Source organism: Manacus vitellinus, unplaced genomic scaffold, assembly GCF_001715985.3.
Source record: "Manacus vitellinus isolate BGI_N305 unplaced genomic scaffold, ASM171598v3 scaffold_1_pilon, whole genome shotgun sequence".
Taxonomy (NCBI): domain Eukaryota; kingdom Metazoa; phylum Chordata; class Aves; order Passeriformes; family Pipridae; genus Manacus; species Manacus vitellinus.
In genome coordinates, this window is record NW_021939396.1 from 28,364,127 (window position 1) to 28,381,987 (window position 17,861).

General features: G+C 39.4%; 1 protein-coding gene across 1 annotated transcript in view; it reads left to right on the forward strand.

Moving 5' to 3' along the window:
• The window catches only part of MRPS28 (mitochondrial ribosomal protein S28), a 74,688-nt gene that overhangs the window by 38,883 nt on the left and 17,944 nt on the right, over window positions 1-17,861 (forward strand). The window contains exon 3 of the mRNA XM_029959302.1: window positions 253-306. Within this exon, the coding sequence (XP_029815162.1) occupies window positions 253-306 (54 nt within the window). The remainder of the gene's footprint in view (window positions 1-252; window positions 307-17,861) is intronic.

The window sequence follows — 17,861 nt, forward strand, 5'->3', positions numbered from 1 at the left end:
GTTATCGTTCTTATTCTCTGACAGCTCAGTGTGGTGTTCTGTGTGCGGTGGGGTTTTTTTATGATCTCCTTGCAAGAGACCCCCTGAAAACCTCTGCAAATTCAAGTAAACTGGTTTGAAATGATGCAGATCTGTAGTTTGGCTCCTTTCAGCCTCGCACCAAACCATCTAATCCCAATTACACAGTCTTAGTTTTCCCACTGAAAAGGGAGGCAGGAGGGCCTCTAATGACTGCCTCTCCTTTCCTTGTAGAAGCTGGAGTGGATCTTGGAACACCATCTGGACAGACTGTGGTAGTACTACAAGGTAACCAGTGCCCTGGGCTAGGAAAAGAGTAAAATGAAATTTCAGGCAAATCAAGTGAGTGGGAAATCAGATATGTGAAAACCTCAAAGAACATAAATGGGATGCTGGCAGATATTGCTAGTGTGCTTTAAAAATCACTTTATTCTTGGCACCTGGGTCATTCTTGTCCATGGCTTGAGCAGTGTTGTGTGATACAGGAGTGTTTAGGGAAGCCAGAGTAGCAGTTTCTTTGGAGTTGTCCCATTGATTCCACTGTAAGTTTGATCATGCAGCACGTCAGAGGTTGTTGGATAAGTTAAACCACCTTGTTTAACCACTGGCTGCCACTTTAGGCCAGCCTGTCCAATGAGTCCATCTTCTAAAGCTCTGCTCTGTGCTAGCGTGTGTACTGGAGTATGTCTGTCTCTCAGAGACATGCAAGAGTGCAAATATATATCTGCAACTTTTAATTTGCTATTAGCTTTTTAAAAGAACTTAGTGTACTGGTTATTAGAACCTGTCAGTAAGAGATTGGATACCAGCTCTCATGGTGGGCTCTGTGTGTGGGATTATTTTGAAGGTAACTGTTGAATTAACACTTGGATCAAGTAGAAGAACTCTAGAATATGGCACATCATAAGCCGTGAGGTCAGTAATGTTATATCAGTAATATAAATCAATGATAATCACAATTATTATGATGTAGTAAATAAAAATAAATAACATTCTTAACAGATATCCAGTCTGAAGTAAATTTACTCAGAAGAAATTAGTATGATTAAAGCAATGAATTCTTTGAAGTCATAAAACCCAAGTCATCACGTTCATATTTTCTGTCTGATAAGTTCTGGGATTATTTTTGGTTCTGTAATGTCTACTTTCATTTCATTACAGACACAACTTCATAAAATATTAATAGTAAGGGGTGTAGGATAAACCCTTTGTGTCTTGTTCCTTGCTGTATCAGCAATGAGAGTGTTCTGGAAGTCATGGTCAACTGCTGCTGCAGAGCCAGCAGATGGAGAGCAAGAACGCTGCTCTGTTTCTATGTGAATATGAAATAAGGATTTCCTATTGTTTGATGAGGAAGATGGTTAAAATGTAATAAACCATCCAATACCATGATTAGAAAATGAAGTTTGAGAAGGTTTAATTTTGAAAAGATCCACTACAGATACTGTGTGTATCCCCTCAAGTCAGTTATTTTCTCCCTTAGAGTATTAAATGTAATCAAAACTTTATGACTGGGCAAGTTGGCATTTAATGCGTGTAACATGCAATCTAGCAGCGTGGTCAGCTTATCCATGAACAGTTTATTTTAGCTTCTTGCACCCTGCAGCTGATAGAGGGATATGATTGCAGGAGTGGTGCTGTAGTAATGCTTTTGTTTTACCCGGGCTTGAAGTTGGCACCTGTCAGGTGTATATTGGGAAATGATTATAGTTATGAGAGTAGCAGCACAGCCTCTCTCTGCAGGCAAACACCTAGGGCAGCTGGCAATATAGCAAGTATCCTATTTTATCAATCAGTCATTTCCCTAACAGCATATCTCCTGTTCTGGTAATCCTCTTTTCTTGATTTGAAAATACAACTTTTAGGCATTTTGCAGAAGGTTGCTTTATAACCAACTTTAATCATAGCAGAAGCATTAATTATATAGTGAACTACATGATGTGTACTGACAAAAGTATAAAATTTTTCCTCAGTATTTTTAGTAATAAATCAGGTAACCTCTAAGAAAATAAAAAGATACATTTTTGCAGTAAAAATTTTGATTCACGAGAAAAGCATCTTTTATTTCAGGTCATAATGAGGCTGTTAAAAATCTCTGGTTGGAAACAGTCTGTGTACTTACTCAGGATTCTCACTTATGGCAAGAAAAACTTTTTTATTTAAAAGAGCTCATCTGTGCACACTCATGTTATCAAGCTTAAAACTTCTTACACAGAGTTTTAATCGGTATTTTGTGGGCTGTTCACAGTAGTGAGCCTTATGTTGTATAGTCAGTGCATCCAGGCTCAGCTGCTCATAGTTTATAAACCCTTAAGGTTTTAGTCACTTTGAGTATTAGTTAAGTATGATGGGATAATTTCACTTTGAGGTTTAAAAGCGGTTTTACCCACACCCTTCTGTAGATTAGGGTCGGTGGAGTTTTGTTTTATCAGGTCCCACCTCCTGCACCCTTCACCATGTACGTGCGCACATTTCGGTAGTGCCATGAGAGGCACAGCTAACACCTGTCACAAGCAATCCGCTAGTTTCTCTTTCTTTTTCCCGGGGGTAAAGTTTCATACAGAATTTTGGTTTTACAGCATTTAATTCGTATCTCATTTGTGAAGTTTGCTTCCTAGAGGGAGCCCCAGCTGAAGGAACGCAGCTTGCCTTGGAGCACAGAGGTGTGCCATGGGGTAGTTCTCATGCAGGCAGGCACTCTTTGCAGAGCCTGTGTCTTGAAGACTTAGGTTTTCACTTGGGAATAAATAACTCCTTGTGCTTCAGTGTCAAGAATACCTTTAGATAATAGAAATCTGCCCACTAGAAGATCTCTCATATATATAACAATGCCCTGTGTCTTGAAATACCTCTAAGTCCAAGGGGACTATCTTCTAATGCAGTGCTGTGTTTCATAAGCCGGTGTGCTGATCAAAGGTGAGATTTGATGAGCTCCTGGTAACCTGTTTTGCCAAGGAACTTCTAGCTGTTGTTTCCTCAGGGGTGGCCTGATGCCTGGAGGAATGATGGTGCTGTTGCCAGGTGCCTGTTACTTACCTGTCTCCCGTTCTCCTGACAGTCTTTGGTTGGCTTGATGCAGTCCCAGAAATTAGCAGGAAAATGCTCTTCACAGGAGGTGGTGGAACTCAAGTGCTCTCCTCAATTCCCAGCACTTAGAGGAGGTCTGATGGTTTTGTCATCTAAGTTACATTTGTCATGTACCTTTGAGAAGCAGTAAGAAAGCAGAATGTCTGAAAATTACTTCAGAAAAAGGCAGTAACCCTGCTTGGCTAGTTTAAGATGTATTTTTTTTTGAGCTCAGACCAGTATCAATAATGAAATGACATTTTTTTCGATATCTTGGTGTTGGATATCACAAGTTTTATGTGAGAACTTAGTGTGGTTGGGACTTTGCTATCTGTAATTAAGTTTTTCTTCACTGAAACCAGTATGAATCTTCCAGTCACGAAACGCCCCACGGTACAAAACCAGGAAATACATGGGTCAAATTTGCAAAAGTTGGATTGAAAACCCTTTAGGTTTGTTCATTGTTTCCTTATGTATTCAAGGTTTCATGGACCTGCTGGAGCGGGTCCAGAGGAGCAGCATGAATATGATCACAGGGCCAGAGCATTTCTCCTATGAAGACAGGCTGAGAGAGTTGTGATTATTCAAGCTGGAGAAGAGAAGGCTGTGGAGAGACCTTATAGAACCTTCCAGTACTTAAAGGGGGCTACAAGAAGGCTGTAGATGGACTTTTTACAAGGGCATTGATAGAACAAGGGGGAATGACTTTAAGCTGAAGGAGGGTAGATTTACATTGGATATTAGGAAGAAATTCTGTCCTGTGAGGGTAGCGAGACACTGGAACAGGTTGTCCAGAGAAGCTGGGGATGCTCCATCCCTGGAAATGTTCAAGGCCAGGCAGGATGGGGCTTTGAGCAACCTGGTATAGGGGAAAGTGTCCCTGCCCATGGCAGAGGGATTAGAACTAGATGACCTTTCAGGTCACTTCCAACCCTGACCTTTCTATGATTCTATGATTGAAGGAGGAAACTTGATGAGTTGTTTAATTAGTGGTGGAAGGATGAGCTTGTGGTACCAAAGGAAGATTCTGAATACCTGTGACAAGAACCAGAGCTTGCAGTGAACTGGAAGCAAAACTGATGAGGCTGTTCTGAGTAATGCTGAGATGGTGAGTAATTCTTTAAATTGTATTCAAGTAACTCCTACAAAAAACTGTCCTTTTTCAATCTCTTCCTTTCAGAATTAGCTTTCCATAAACAGTCATGATTTTTGCATTCTTGTTTATTTTAGAAAATTAGACTGCTCTAAGGTGCCATGAAGAGCAAAGTGGGATAAATGCACGGTGACAAGAGTATTGTCACCACTGATAAACCACCTCCTTTATTGATCTTCAGGCAGAACACAGCTGTCTTCAAGTCAGTTTAGTAATTTGAGCCATTGTGGACAGACCATACCAAGTTGAATCACTGAGGTTCGTTTGTTTGAATGAATATCTAATTCAAAGGCATTATTCAGGTTTTCCATCTCGGGTCTGTTATTTGTCAGGTTTTTCACTGAGTTAATATTGGATCTGCATTGCATCTCAGTTAAAATACTTGAAAAAGGTTGCTTTTTCTCTGCTTTCTGCCTTGTATTTAAGAAAAATCACACCTTCGAATTAGAGATATGTTAAATATTCTGCCACATGTTTATGCTTTAGTGACTAATTTAGTATGATTAAAGAGGCTCTTTTTCCCTTTTGCTTGTATTATTGATATACATTTCAAATTAATTTTCTTTATTTTCAAGGGGAAAAAGCTTAATACTATTGTTAATTGCATAAAAGAATTAACACTGTCAAATACCTGCATTTAATTGGATTTGGAAATACCTTTAAATATATCTTTCATGCTTCTCATCCCACGCACAAGGTGGGTGCAGGTTTTCTGCCTGCAGTTTGACTAGAGGACATTGGGTTTCATCATGATAAGGGCTTGAGCATGTCAAAAACTGAGCTCACAGGCAGCTCCTTCTCACCAGGAGCAGGGATGTGCATACACGAGTGCCATGCAGTGTGTATCCAGAGTGACAGTAAAAAAATACAAGGGAGAAAAAAAGAAAAAAAAGAGAATAAAAAATATGGAAGTAAAAAAAAAGACTGGCTGCAGCCTGCTGAGCATAAGCAGCTGCTGCTCGCTGTCTTGTGCTGTGAGAGCACCTTTCTGACAGGTTCTCAGGCTCGGCTCCGAGGTCAGTGCAGGATTAGGATGGGAACCCACTTTGCCTCTCCTGACAGCTGCAGTGTTTAGTCACCGCGCGGTGACTTCAGCCCTGTGGCTTCTAAAGAATGTTTAATTAGTTTGCCTGCTATCAAAAATTATCTCAAGCAGAGACACAAACATATGTTGGAATTGAAGAAGACATAGGGGGGCTGGTGAAGGATGGTATCCAAAATATTATGAAAATTTTTTTATATAGGCTGTTGAATTTTGAGTTTGATTTTGCATTTATGACTTTTAGAGCTTTATTTATTTATTTGATTTCAACTTATTGAGGATAAAAAGGGAACTGATGCTGTTTTTACAGACATAGTTTTGATTTTGGGTTTGACTTGTAATCTAAGTGTTGTATCTGGTATTACCATATTCTGCATGGTCTGTGTTTTGGCATGTGGAAGTAAAATTTAAAGTTTTCATAGGTAGTAATCCCAGACTGAAGGGATGCTTTTGTTATACATAATTATTTTTGAAACGTCCCCTGAAACCAACATTTCTTCTCTAATGAAAAAGTATGTTGAAGCAAACAAGTACTCTGCTGTTCTGTCCTGTGGAGTAAGAGCTTGGTGGGAACTTGAGGAGCCTTGGGAAGACACAAGTGCCGTTGTGCGAGCAGAGCCAGCCCGCCTCGCCAGCGCACTGTGAGCACAAGCCAAGTTGAGCAAGTTTGTTATAGATAAAAGCATTGGATCCCTCCTGCTTTCCCCTGGGACTGGCAGTGTCTCGCTGTAAATTGTGACTCCATCATCCCCTGAAATACTTCCTGAAAACCCAGCTCTTTTCCAAGTAGCTTTTAAAACTGCATGAAATGGATCAGCGTACCCTCCTTTGTAAGCCTTCTGTAAGACAACAAACTGCATTGGAAGGTTAAAAGCCTTTTCACTTGCTTAAATGTTTAGCTGCTTGGCTTGTGGTGGGAGTAGAGATGCAGGAGACGAAATGTGGCAGCACCCACCGGGTTTCACAGCCAGGTACAAGATACAACCTGCAGCCACTGCTTCAACTCGACCAAACCCCATGAGAATAGTACTCCTGTCCAGGGGCATTTTCCCACCAGGAGGAAAGCTAAGGAGAGGGAGATAAGGAGAGCTCACTGGCCTGTGGGGTGATTTGCTGAATATTTAGGTCGAACTAGACCAGCAGAGACTGCAGTACAGAAGTATATGGATACACATTCATAGGAACCCTAAAGACATATGCCCAGCTACCCTGACTGCAGAACAAATTGGTTTTTTTTTTTTCTATCCTTGTCTTTTACTTTTTTCTTCCTTTCTTTTATTGACTTGTCTTAGAAATTTTTTTCTTCCTACCATTTTGATTGTAACCTCTTCGTAGTATGGATAATAGGCCTATGAACCTCAGTCCATATTTATTTAGTGAAAATTGTTCTGAGTTAACAGGATCTGTACTTTTAAAACTACATCCTGAGTAGCATCCTGACCTGTTTTTCATCTTTACTTGTCCTTTCCTTCTGCTGTTTTAAGCTCAATTAATTTTTCATTAAAAATAAGTTTGTGGGCTTTTTGGGCTAGGAGTTGTATCACCTTGCCTGTTTTGTGCATCCTCAGAATAAAATACCTGTTCCTATTTATGATCTTAGGTTCATAAGAAGGGTTGATGACGTTGTAGGGAAACAACCTACTGCGTATTCTAGTTTGTATGAATAACTGTCAATAAGATGTGTCTCTGTACAAGTTGTCATATCAAATTACTGATTTCTGTCACTGACTCTGGAATCCTCAAGAGGAATGTTGTAAATATTAATGAAACATGTTTTTCAACATCCCACTGCTATAACAAACTATTATTCCCATTTTATGAAAAAAAAATAAATTACAGCATGGAAATTGTAAGATGCTCATGAACACAGACTTTTTTGGCAGGAGTAGGAAGTAAGTGAATTTATAATTTCCGTGTTTTAACCAGGAGACGTTATTCTTCCTGGCTGAAATTTTATCATAATTGCAAAGGACTCTTCTGATAAATGGCATAAATGTTGCTATGGCTTCCCAGCATCTGTTTTCTGGCAGTTAGACTGCAGAGCAGCTTGGAGCTAGTGAAGCATCTTTCTCTGCTTGTGCCAATTTGCAGAACTGTGATGTAATGGAGGGTGTCAGCAGGATTCTTCTCCTTTGCTTTACAGTGAGAAGAACTCAACACTGCCTTCTTCCTTAGTGTTTAAATGCTTTTTTTTCCTTACTTAAGATTTTTAAGAATAAGCTAGGAGTGTTAATACCGAGTAACATACTACATAATAGCATGTTATTATATCATTGTCCCTCAGCCAGTTGCTAGAGTTAAATATTGCCTGATGTTTTAACAAATATGACAAATATTTCTGAATGCTAAGATAGAAATGCTGCATATGGTCCTATAAACAAGTGTTTTCTTATGTTTTGGATACAAATACATGGAGAATTGCATGTCTTTTTACAAAAATATAGGTTTTGCCATAAACCCAGTAGTTATTGTCCATTGTCTATTGTAGTTGTTTAGTGGGCTTCTTCTATTTAAGACTTGTTCGTAGGGAAAGGTTCCTATTGAAAGTTTAATTTCAGAAAAGTAAAAGCTAAATAAGAGTATTGAACTCCTCTTGAGAAATTGTCCTCCCAAACTGTGTACAGATTGCAGTTGCCACTCGTAGATTATTACGAAAACAGCCTGTATAAAGTAGCATAGTTATTATGCTGTGAATAGAGGAGTAGCAGCTTAAGACTCTTGTCTTCTCCACAGAGTGTGTATTGCTTGTGTTCTTGGCTGTAAGGGATTGGCCTGTCTCTGCAGTGCAACTGGGAGTATTTATGGGAGATTTTGCTACCCAGGGCTTCGTGTTCTGCTGGCACCTGTTGTTTCAGAGATAGGTGGAACAGTTTTGTTCTTATTTCTTCCCTATCCTGTACATCTTCCAGTTTTACATCTGCCGCTATTCCTGTTGTGCCTCCATTATTGCAGGTATGATACCTGTCTGATGGTAGTGAAATGGAGAGTCTTTGGGAGAGCAACTGAGTACCTAAAAGCAGGATATTCTAACCATTATTTCTCTAAACATGACTAAACTAGAGAAAACTCTAAAATGTGCTAAAAATCTCCATGTCCTTCACTGATGTTGATTGAGAGAAATCATTCTTTTCATAGAACTGATGTGTGTTTACTGCCATGTTAGGAATCTGGTCTTCAGTTAGGAGAACCATAGAATCCCAGAATGGTTTGGGTTGGAAGGGACATTAAAGATCATATAGTTCTAACTCCTCTGCCTTGGGCAGGGACACCTTCCGCTACATCGTGTTGCTCAAAGCTCCATCCAACCTGGCCTTGGATCCACAACTTTTCTGGACAACCTGTTCTAGTGTTTCACCATCCTCATCATAAAATTTTCTTCCTTATGTTCAACCTAAACCTACTCTCAGTTTAAAACCCTGGGCCCTTTTCCTGTCACTACAGGCTTTGGTAAAAAGTCTGTCCTCATCTTTCCAATAAGCCCCCTTTATATGTTGAAAGCTGCAGTGAGCTCTCCCTTGGAGCCTTCTCTTCTCCAGGCTGAACAGTCCTAACTTTCAGAGCCTTTCTTTGTATGACAAGTTTTCCAGCCCTTCCCTGAACCTAGTCTGAGAAGTCCATGTTGGTTGTTTTGGGGACCCCGGAGCTGGATGCAGCACTCCAGGTGGGGTCTCAGCAAAGCGGAGTAGAGGGGTAGAATCACCTCCCTTGGCATGCTGCCACTGTTGATGTTATCTTTTAGCTTTTATAGTTTGCCATTCCTCTTCTGCTTTAAGTAGTTGGCTTTGGAGACATTTTGAAAGCTTTTGCTTGATTTCTTCAGCTGTTATTTCAATGTACTTTAGCAAGAGATGTATCCCAGAAAGAGGGAAATGCCGTTTCCATTTTGGGGAGAAATTGAAAGAATCTTTCATTTGCAAGAGAGGGGGCAAGGGAGTTCTTGACTAGTAGAACAGTGGAAGACAACATTTTTGGTAGTGAATTAATTTTACCTTTGTATGTAGAGTATTGATGAAAATGCGCCATGTCACACACTAGTGCCTTCCCTTTCATTAACTGTGTTGTGCGAATGACAGGGAATTGAGAAGGAAGCACTAATTATCAACCACAGTTTTATGTATAATTGGGCCTATAATGAGAAGTGTGAGTGGTCTGTTTACTGTGTGCTTTAGTTCTGAAACATAGAAAACACAGCCAACAGCACAGCGAAGAGCTGTCTTCATAACTTTACTCAATTTGATGCCAGTGTTGATACCAAAAATTTATTTGGTATTAAACCAGTGCATTGCAGGCATGTATAATAGTACCAATCATTTAAATGTACGTTGTTTCAGTATATGTAGTTATATCCTCAGTTTGGGGGAAAAACAAAAGATGGATGGAGGAGATTGAAACCACGAAAGCCTATCTGAGCTTCTTTGGTTATGTCGTGTGCTGGTTATGCCATGTGCTAGTTCTGCCTGGTCTCTATTCCTCGTGAGATTTTGATGGGGAGGGCTTTTCAGTGGAATGAATTGCACTGTCTTTGGACAGTCATTACTCGTCAGCGTGATCATCTGCTCACTAATGTCTTGTATAAAGCTGTTAATGTTTATGTTAGTGCTGGGTTTTCTGCAGTAACAGTGTTCTTGAGCAGGATGTAGGCAAGTGAATATGAATGGTTCCTGTGAAATATGGCATCTTCCAGCAAGGGCCTGTCTCTGAGGTATTATACTGTACTGAGGAGACTCAGATGAACAAGAGGACCTGAGGTAGCTTACATGATGGGTCATCACGCAGCCACAGGTCGCTGTAGCAGCAGACTACGATGCTCACTCATTCATAGTGACTTTGCATTAAGGTGACCAAGGCTGGGACACAGAGTATCTGAAAAGAAGCTTTATTCATTTTCTTAGTGTGCCATTTTCAGTATATGATCTTTGAGCTTCACCAAAAGCCTAGAAAAACTGAGGAAGGGTAGTTAGTAATACTGTGAGGTTTTATTTTCTTTGTAATTTTTTTTCTACTTGCTTTCTTTAATAATGCGAAGAAAAGCATAGGACTTCTTTGTCTAAAAAATTTCTTGATCAATTTATTTCTTTTCTTTAAGAAGTGCTGTGTGATACAATCCAAGGGGATATGAAATATTTCTGATGATTTGAAGGTAGACAGTTTCCATTGTGTATCAGGTATTTCTTAGGGGAACATTTGATTACAAAGTTTCTAGTAAGTCAGTATACGAGTATTGGTTGTTGCTGTATTCTGCCAGCAGCCCTGGTAGCTGTTAAGTTGCGTTTATACCATTGCCCAGCCAGTAATTGTGTATTACTAGTTGAGAATAGAGATGGCAATTTCCAAATGATTTTCCATTCCCAGATGTTTGTTCAGAAATGAAGCAAAAATGACAGAAAGGTGGGTCATCTCAGCTTTAGCTAAATGAAGTCTGGGATGTTCTAGAGAACAGGGGGAGACATGGTGTTAGTACTAAAGATTACACCATGGGCCTGGTCAGAGGTACCTGGCAGCACAGAAACCTACCAGTTGTGCCAGCCCTGTGCTGGTTCTCACAGAGTTACTGGAGATTCTCTGTGCCTGAATCGGAGCTTTCCAACCCAGAAACATCCCCTTGGTCCCACTCTGAAAATGAGACCCGAGGTTAAGAGGTGGTTAAGTTAAGAAGAACTTATGCTGTACTAAGCTCCTCATCCTGTCTTCTGCCCTCAAATTTCCCTTCACTTCTGATTCTTGTCCTGTGTTTCATCCCACCCTTGTGCCTCATATGCTGAAGTCCACTTCAGTGTAGATCCTGTATTTCTGAGACATCTCCATCTGTTTTCCAGTTATGTGCCCTTTCTTCCCTGTTTCCAGCTCAAAGAGTCTGGTCAGTTCTGCTGGCGCTGTAGTTGCCCTTTCAAAAGGAAGGGGATGAGAAAGCTCCTTGTGCTAGTAATTGCATGCAGTTTCTGTACCAGTTTGAGAATATAGCTTGTTCAGTGTTTGTCATCAGCTGCTGAATATCGACGGAGATTGCTTTTTCCCAAAGCAGTATAAGCTGCATACAGTATTTATTTTATGCAGTGAATACAGACTACTACATATGCCTACTGAGTCAGAGCAGGGAAGCAGGGCATTTTTCTCTAATTTGTATGTGTTGTGCACTTCTTTCTCACGCACAAACATGCTCAACAAGCAACCAAAGAGATCCTTATAGACGTTTTCACAATCTGGCCAGCACTCGGGAACTGAGTGCTTCATTTTCATCTTAAATTTTTTTTAAGTCCCTGATATTGTTTAATGCAGAGAAGGAATGGTATTTATGTAATGAACAGCAATGCCATGCTTTGACTAGTTCATGAAGAAGATACAATTCCCTATTTCTTCTTGGCATTGGTAGGGTATCTCTATATTAGTATGCTTCACAGTCACAAATGAATTTAATTTTTCGGGATCCTATGAGCAGAGAGGCATATTTATCCCATATTTCTGTAACCCCAGTTCACAAATGGGCAGCTAAGGATCAGAGATTAGGGATGCAAGTATCTCTTATAAATTCTGGGAATTATGATTACACAGCTTGAGCCATTTCATCTTCCATTTCTCCTCTTACTTTGATACCTAGCACTCTTCCTGCAGCTGTATGAAGCAAGCAGCTGCCTTTGCAATCAGAGCCAGTATTAGATACTGGCCTGTGCCTCCAGCACTTTTCCTTCAGCTGCATAGGCAGGCAGGCAGCTGCTTTTATGTATTAATATGTAGAGTTGGCATTGGTTATTAAGGCAGCTGCTCAGTTGTCCTTACAGCTGGAGGAAGGGTGTTTCCTACTAGGAACAGCTCATAAGAGTGGAGAGACTTCAAAACAAGAAGGGTATGGCCTGCCTTTTCATCTCTAAGGTATATTGCTTAGGGCTACGAAACTGTTTGATTTCATTAGGAAGTGTAAACAATTAATGGAAGCAATTGAGTACATTGAAATTACCTACCATTTTTTCTTCTGCATTTTATGGGTTTGGGCTGGTGACAAAGTCACCCTGTGACTTGATAATTTTTTTAAGCAGAAAAATTTTTATTGCTTAAATTTAATCGAGTTGAAGTTTTGTACTGAATTTTAAAACTTCCAGCACTGTCTTTTTTAATTGTAGAATTACTGTTAGGATCTCTTAACAAGATTTTTAACATTTTTTTGTGATTTGCACACACACAGAGGTAAAATGGTAAGTAGTACATGTCCATCATTGCTTGTAGCGCTTGGCTGTTTGTTCAGGGTACTTCTGTGGAGTTTGAAGACTCAAATGAGTTTGAACCTTGAGCTCTTACTTCTGCCCTTATTTAGAGAAAAAGACTGAGAGCTTGCATTACGGTTTGTGCAGCCTTTGACAGATGAAAGCTCTACTCTGCTGTATTTCATCTGGGCATCAACAGCCAGTGGCAGCTTGGTTTTAGAAGGCCTTGTCCATATGAAACTTCCTCCTGTCAAACTCTCAAGTAACATAAGGCTTAGAAGAAAAGAATGGGGATTAGTGAAAAGCCTGAAAGTGCTGTGTGTGACATAAAGCCATGCCATCGTTGGTAAATGACATAAAGCCCACCACTAAGCTACTTCAGACTTTGTGGACAGCGTTGAATGAAGTAGCAAAATTCTGCAGAGAGCACCAAAGTGTTTCTTGAAAGAGGAAAGCAGCAGAGAGAGAGCAAGCAAGGCGATATTTAATATTCTGTTGAGTGGGCAAAGCAGGCATCAATGGTGCAGTACTGTGCACCTCTTGAGACTCTAACAACCTTTCATACAGGGCTAGTGAATAAAGGAGGTGTTTGAGGAGTAAATAGGAAAGTGTGAGAGGATCTCAGTATTGACAGGAGCACGTTCCTCCATGCTATTGGGAGTCCTATGCACCATGAGCTGCTCATGGAGTGTAAACAAACACCTCTTGGAAGAATGTGGTGTGCTTTTCCTTTGATGTTGCTGAGAGGTTTTGGAGTACGTGTAAGAAGTAGTCTTCCTCTTTTTCACACCCACCACCTCACACCACAGAGTTAAAATTAGGTTCTGTTCTTTCCTATGATATTTGCAGTATGTAGGGTGAAAGTGTTTTGGTTTTTTTTTTTTTTTTTGGCTATAATGAAAATCACTTCTCCCTTCAAAAGTCTTCAGACCAAAAGTTAAGTTTGTCCAATACTATTTTTAGGTGCCAATTCAAAGCAACGTTATTACCGAGTGTAATTTCTCCTTTGATATACAAATGAGGTTCTTTTGATGTGGGGTGGTTGTTCCCATAGCAAAGCAACTCTTCAGGGCAGTTCATTATTAGCAGGCAATTGTTAAATGTATACATCTGTTTGTACTGCATAGGCAAAAGTGATTGTGGTGCTACCTAAGTGAGCTTACCACATGCACTGTTTTGTATGTGTTACTTGTCATGCTGAATTCTGTCAGATTTTGAATATTTGGAATTAAATGATCCATCATTATTTTTCCTTGAGTCTGCTGGTTGTTTATTTTACTTTCTGTGCTGCAGAAATATGTCAAGTATTTCTGGAAGAACATTATGTTTTCTTATGGAGTGTTATCCTGCCCTGCTTCTGGGCAAAGCCTTGAAATTTGACAGGGATGGCCTTCATCAGGGAGGTGCCTCGTGCTACTTGCTTGATAATCCATGTAGACTGAGCTAAGGTAGAAGATGCTTGGACACGCACTCACACATTTCACAGGCGCTTCTGAGCAATGGTCATCTCCAGATAGCTCTCAGTTATTTTCAGGACCCTTTAGTGTCTGCAGTTGTTCTCTCAGACCAAAGGCAACTGGAACGTTGACAGCAGGAGCTCATGTCCTACAGCCCAGAGAGGGAGGATGGATAGTTGTCAGGAAGAAATGGTGATTTCTAGACTTCATCTTGTTCTATTTCTCCTGGACAAAAAAAAGAATGATTTGCATTTCACAGTCCCTTGATCACATGTCAGTTGTATGATTAGAGGATCAAGTATCATTTTAATGTTGGATGGTAATTTGCTTAGGGTGATTTCTGCAGATGCCAAGAGTAACAGCTAATAGTAGTGCTGATCTTCTCAGGGGAGGAAGAAAAAACTGAGCTCACATTTAGAAAAGTTAGGCTCTTCTTTCTGCTCTATGCTATGCTTCCTATAGCAGTAAAGCCAATGATATTGAATAAAACTAGAATGTTTACCTATCGGACTGAATAGTCGATGTTGGAGAAACTTCATTTTCATCCTAAAATTTGAAAGCTCTTTTGCCACCTTAGCTTTCTAACAGTTTTCCTTCATGTCATAAATGCCAGAATGAACAAAGTATTAAAGGAAGTTTATTTCATTGTTTCTTTTTTAATCATTTCAGTATGAAAATAATTAGTGCATGGATTTGAACCCTGTTTCTAGTATAGAAAATGATTCAGTTTTATCTTTTGATCTTTCCTGGAGGAAGAACAAAAAAAAGTTGGCTTGGTTTAGACAATTTGCTTAGACAATTAGCTTAGATATTTGGTAAACAAGTTCAGCTGTTAGGATGGTGAAACTGTCAGAGGGTTTACCTAAGGCCTGTTTTAAAAAACCTTTCCTTCATAGAAGTTAGACAAATTATTGTCAGGGGTAACCTTCTTTAGTGCAAAAGATAAAACTTGATGTCTCCTCTCACCTATGATTTCTCTGGTTTTGGTCAACTATTTAGAAAGTAGCTGGTCATTAAAGAAGACTTTCTTTTGAGGCACTTCAAGGCAAGTACAGTAGAAAATCCAGTATTTCAATACAGTAGGTGCAGGAAACACTTCAAAATTCCTGAAATGAATATTTCTGTGTGCTGCTTGTAAAATACTGCCTGTTTTCCAAGATTTTATGTTACCTTTTAAGTGACCCAGATGAATGAGAAATACTCATAAATACAATCTCAAGGTAATCTGCTCAACTTCTTTTGTAAATGACCATGAAATAATTAGGAGTGAGATGGGGAAGCAGTTGGCTGAACTACTAATACAACTGTTACCCAGGATTGAATTTGTCACCTCAGTTTGATTTTGTCAGCTGATTTCAGTCAGTTCTCATTCCTTTCCATTTACTTGATAATTGTTGGAAGAAGCTGAGGTGGGCAATCATATGATCTTATCTCTAAAACAATTTACTGTCAAGTTTTGTTAAAATGTAACTTGCGTAAATATGTATCTTTGGCTCACCAAGAGCTTGCACTCTTTAGCAACAAGTAAGCTCTTCTTGTGGCTTCTCAACTTCTGGTCCCCCAATTTTCAATTTTTCTCATCTGTGCTATGAAGAAAAGCGTTTCTTATTGAAGAATGCATACTGCTTACATCTTTGTACCTGGACTGTTTTCTGTTCAAGCTAGAAAATGTTAGGGACAAAAAAAGAAAAAGATGTGAGCATCCAGTATCACGATCATATAGCAGTATTTGGTATGAGCCTACACACACATTATAGTTTAATTAAAATATGTCATTCCTTGAATATTTGTGTGTGTGCACATGCATAAACCAGCTGACTCCTGAAAGGGAAACTCTATAAGAAGGTATCTTGTTATCATCAAATGTATCAATTAGTCATTTCATAGAACCTATTTAAAAATCAGGAAATAAGTGTTGAAAATGCTGAAGAGTTACTAACTTAGAGTTATTTTTTTCTTCATCACTTAGTATAACACACTCCAGCAGCTTGAGTTACAGGACACTCCCATGTGTTAGAGGATGGCATTTTTAAGACTAATACACAAATACACTGCTACACTGAACAATCTAAATACTTGTAGTGTTTTTGAGGATGCAGTTTAGTTACCCGTGTTTGATAACAAACTGCTAACCTGCATGTTACTGCACAACCTACACAATTGCTCCGCGAAGCAGTTTGCTGTGAAACTTTTATTTTGCAACATCCACAGCATGAACTAAGGATAAACCCCAGATGTTTGAATATTAAATTCTTTTATTTCATTAGTCCTCATTTTTATGGGTTTTTTTTTGCACTTTATACAAAATTCTACAAAATATTAATACTATAAGACATTTTTAGTCCATTTTTACCTGCACAATTGTTATGTATGAACATAAAATGTAGATTGTAATCAGAGTGGTGCTTGTGTTGCAATGTCAAGTGACAGAAGCGTTACGAATTGTTCTTTTTGCATCACAAAGATGGATGAGCATGTGTTTCACATGCAGACTATGATGATAGTATTCCAGGAACATTCAGTATATACTTCCTCAGTCTGTTCTCCAGTCCCTCCAGCAAAACTAATTTGGTTCCTTAAGTAAGGCTGAAACATTACAGCGCCTGATAAAGCTGGAATAAAACCACTGAAATAATTATTTGGAGCCAAGTCTGTTCTCTTTACTGTTACACAACCAGAGTGTGAGGAATTAACTGTTCACATAAGTGAAAGAGAACCCTCAGACTTCCCAAAGCCACTTTGCTGTCGCTGTTGCAGCAGCGAGGTTACAGCAGCTGCTGTCTTGCCAATACCCCAGCTCTGCAGTGGCTGGTCCCCCACTGCCATTCAGAAATGATACCGCTGCGTCTCTTGGCCACAGAAATTGCTCTTGGGGCAGAGAATCCCACACACAGATGTATCTAAGTCCCCTACCAGGGATTTCCAAATCCCCCTAACAATAATTGCAGTGCTGGCTGAACTGTAAAACTTCTGCAGCTTCTTTCTGATTTTTACTACAGTTGATGAAGCAAAGCCATCAATCTTCCATTCATTTGCTGTTTTATTGGGTGTTAAGTGTGGCACGTTGGTAAAATTCTATGTTAAATAAAGTTGACTTTTTATTTTATGTATATTTATGCATTGTTTTATTTATATATTATAAAAGAAGTACATTTAATCTATTAAAATTATTCTTATGCAAAAAGTGATATTTTAAGTTTCAATTAATTATTCCTGTTTTGTCATGTCATATTACTAGGATGATTTGATTTGATCACAACTGTTCTGCCCACTGATGAAAGACTAAACAAATGTATCAGGTATTGTAAAAGGAAAGTTAAATCAAGTATTTAAACACCTCCATTTGAGACTTTTTATTTACCGTGTGGAATAAACGGTGACTTTTTAACTATCATAGTTTTCTTGTGTGTTAGTTGTGTGTGTCCATAAGGGTAGGGGTTTAACTTCACCTTAACCATCATGCTTTCTTCTAAGTTTCTTCTCATAGTTCACTTCATAAGTGTAGCTAATGCCGAAATGGGGCAGTTTGAGATGTGGCCAAGACAGGGCCCAGAAGGGTGCATGCTTTAAGAAGTTAGTTAAACAAGATGCTGAAATACTGTCAGCCTTGCTGAAGTTCAGTTTAAGTTTTGGGTCCATAAGCACTGTGGTATGGTGGTGGTAACAGTGCTGGAGGTACATCTCTCTGTGGAGGGACGGACATGGTGTGTCCTGGCTGCAGGTTAAATTTCTGCAGGTGATAAGGTACTGACGATCAGTCCTGTAGCAACGTAAGCCTGTACCTACCTCCTGGTGCTCAGCCATACTCTGGGTTCTGTGGGTGTTCTATCACCCATGTAATCTGAGCTTGTCCCCGGGTATAAGAGAAACTGAATCTGACCTGTGAGACTGAATGCCTGTTTTTGCCTTGTGTAGTCATTAATGTTATA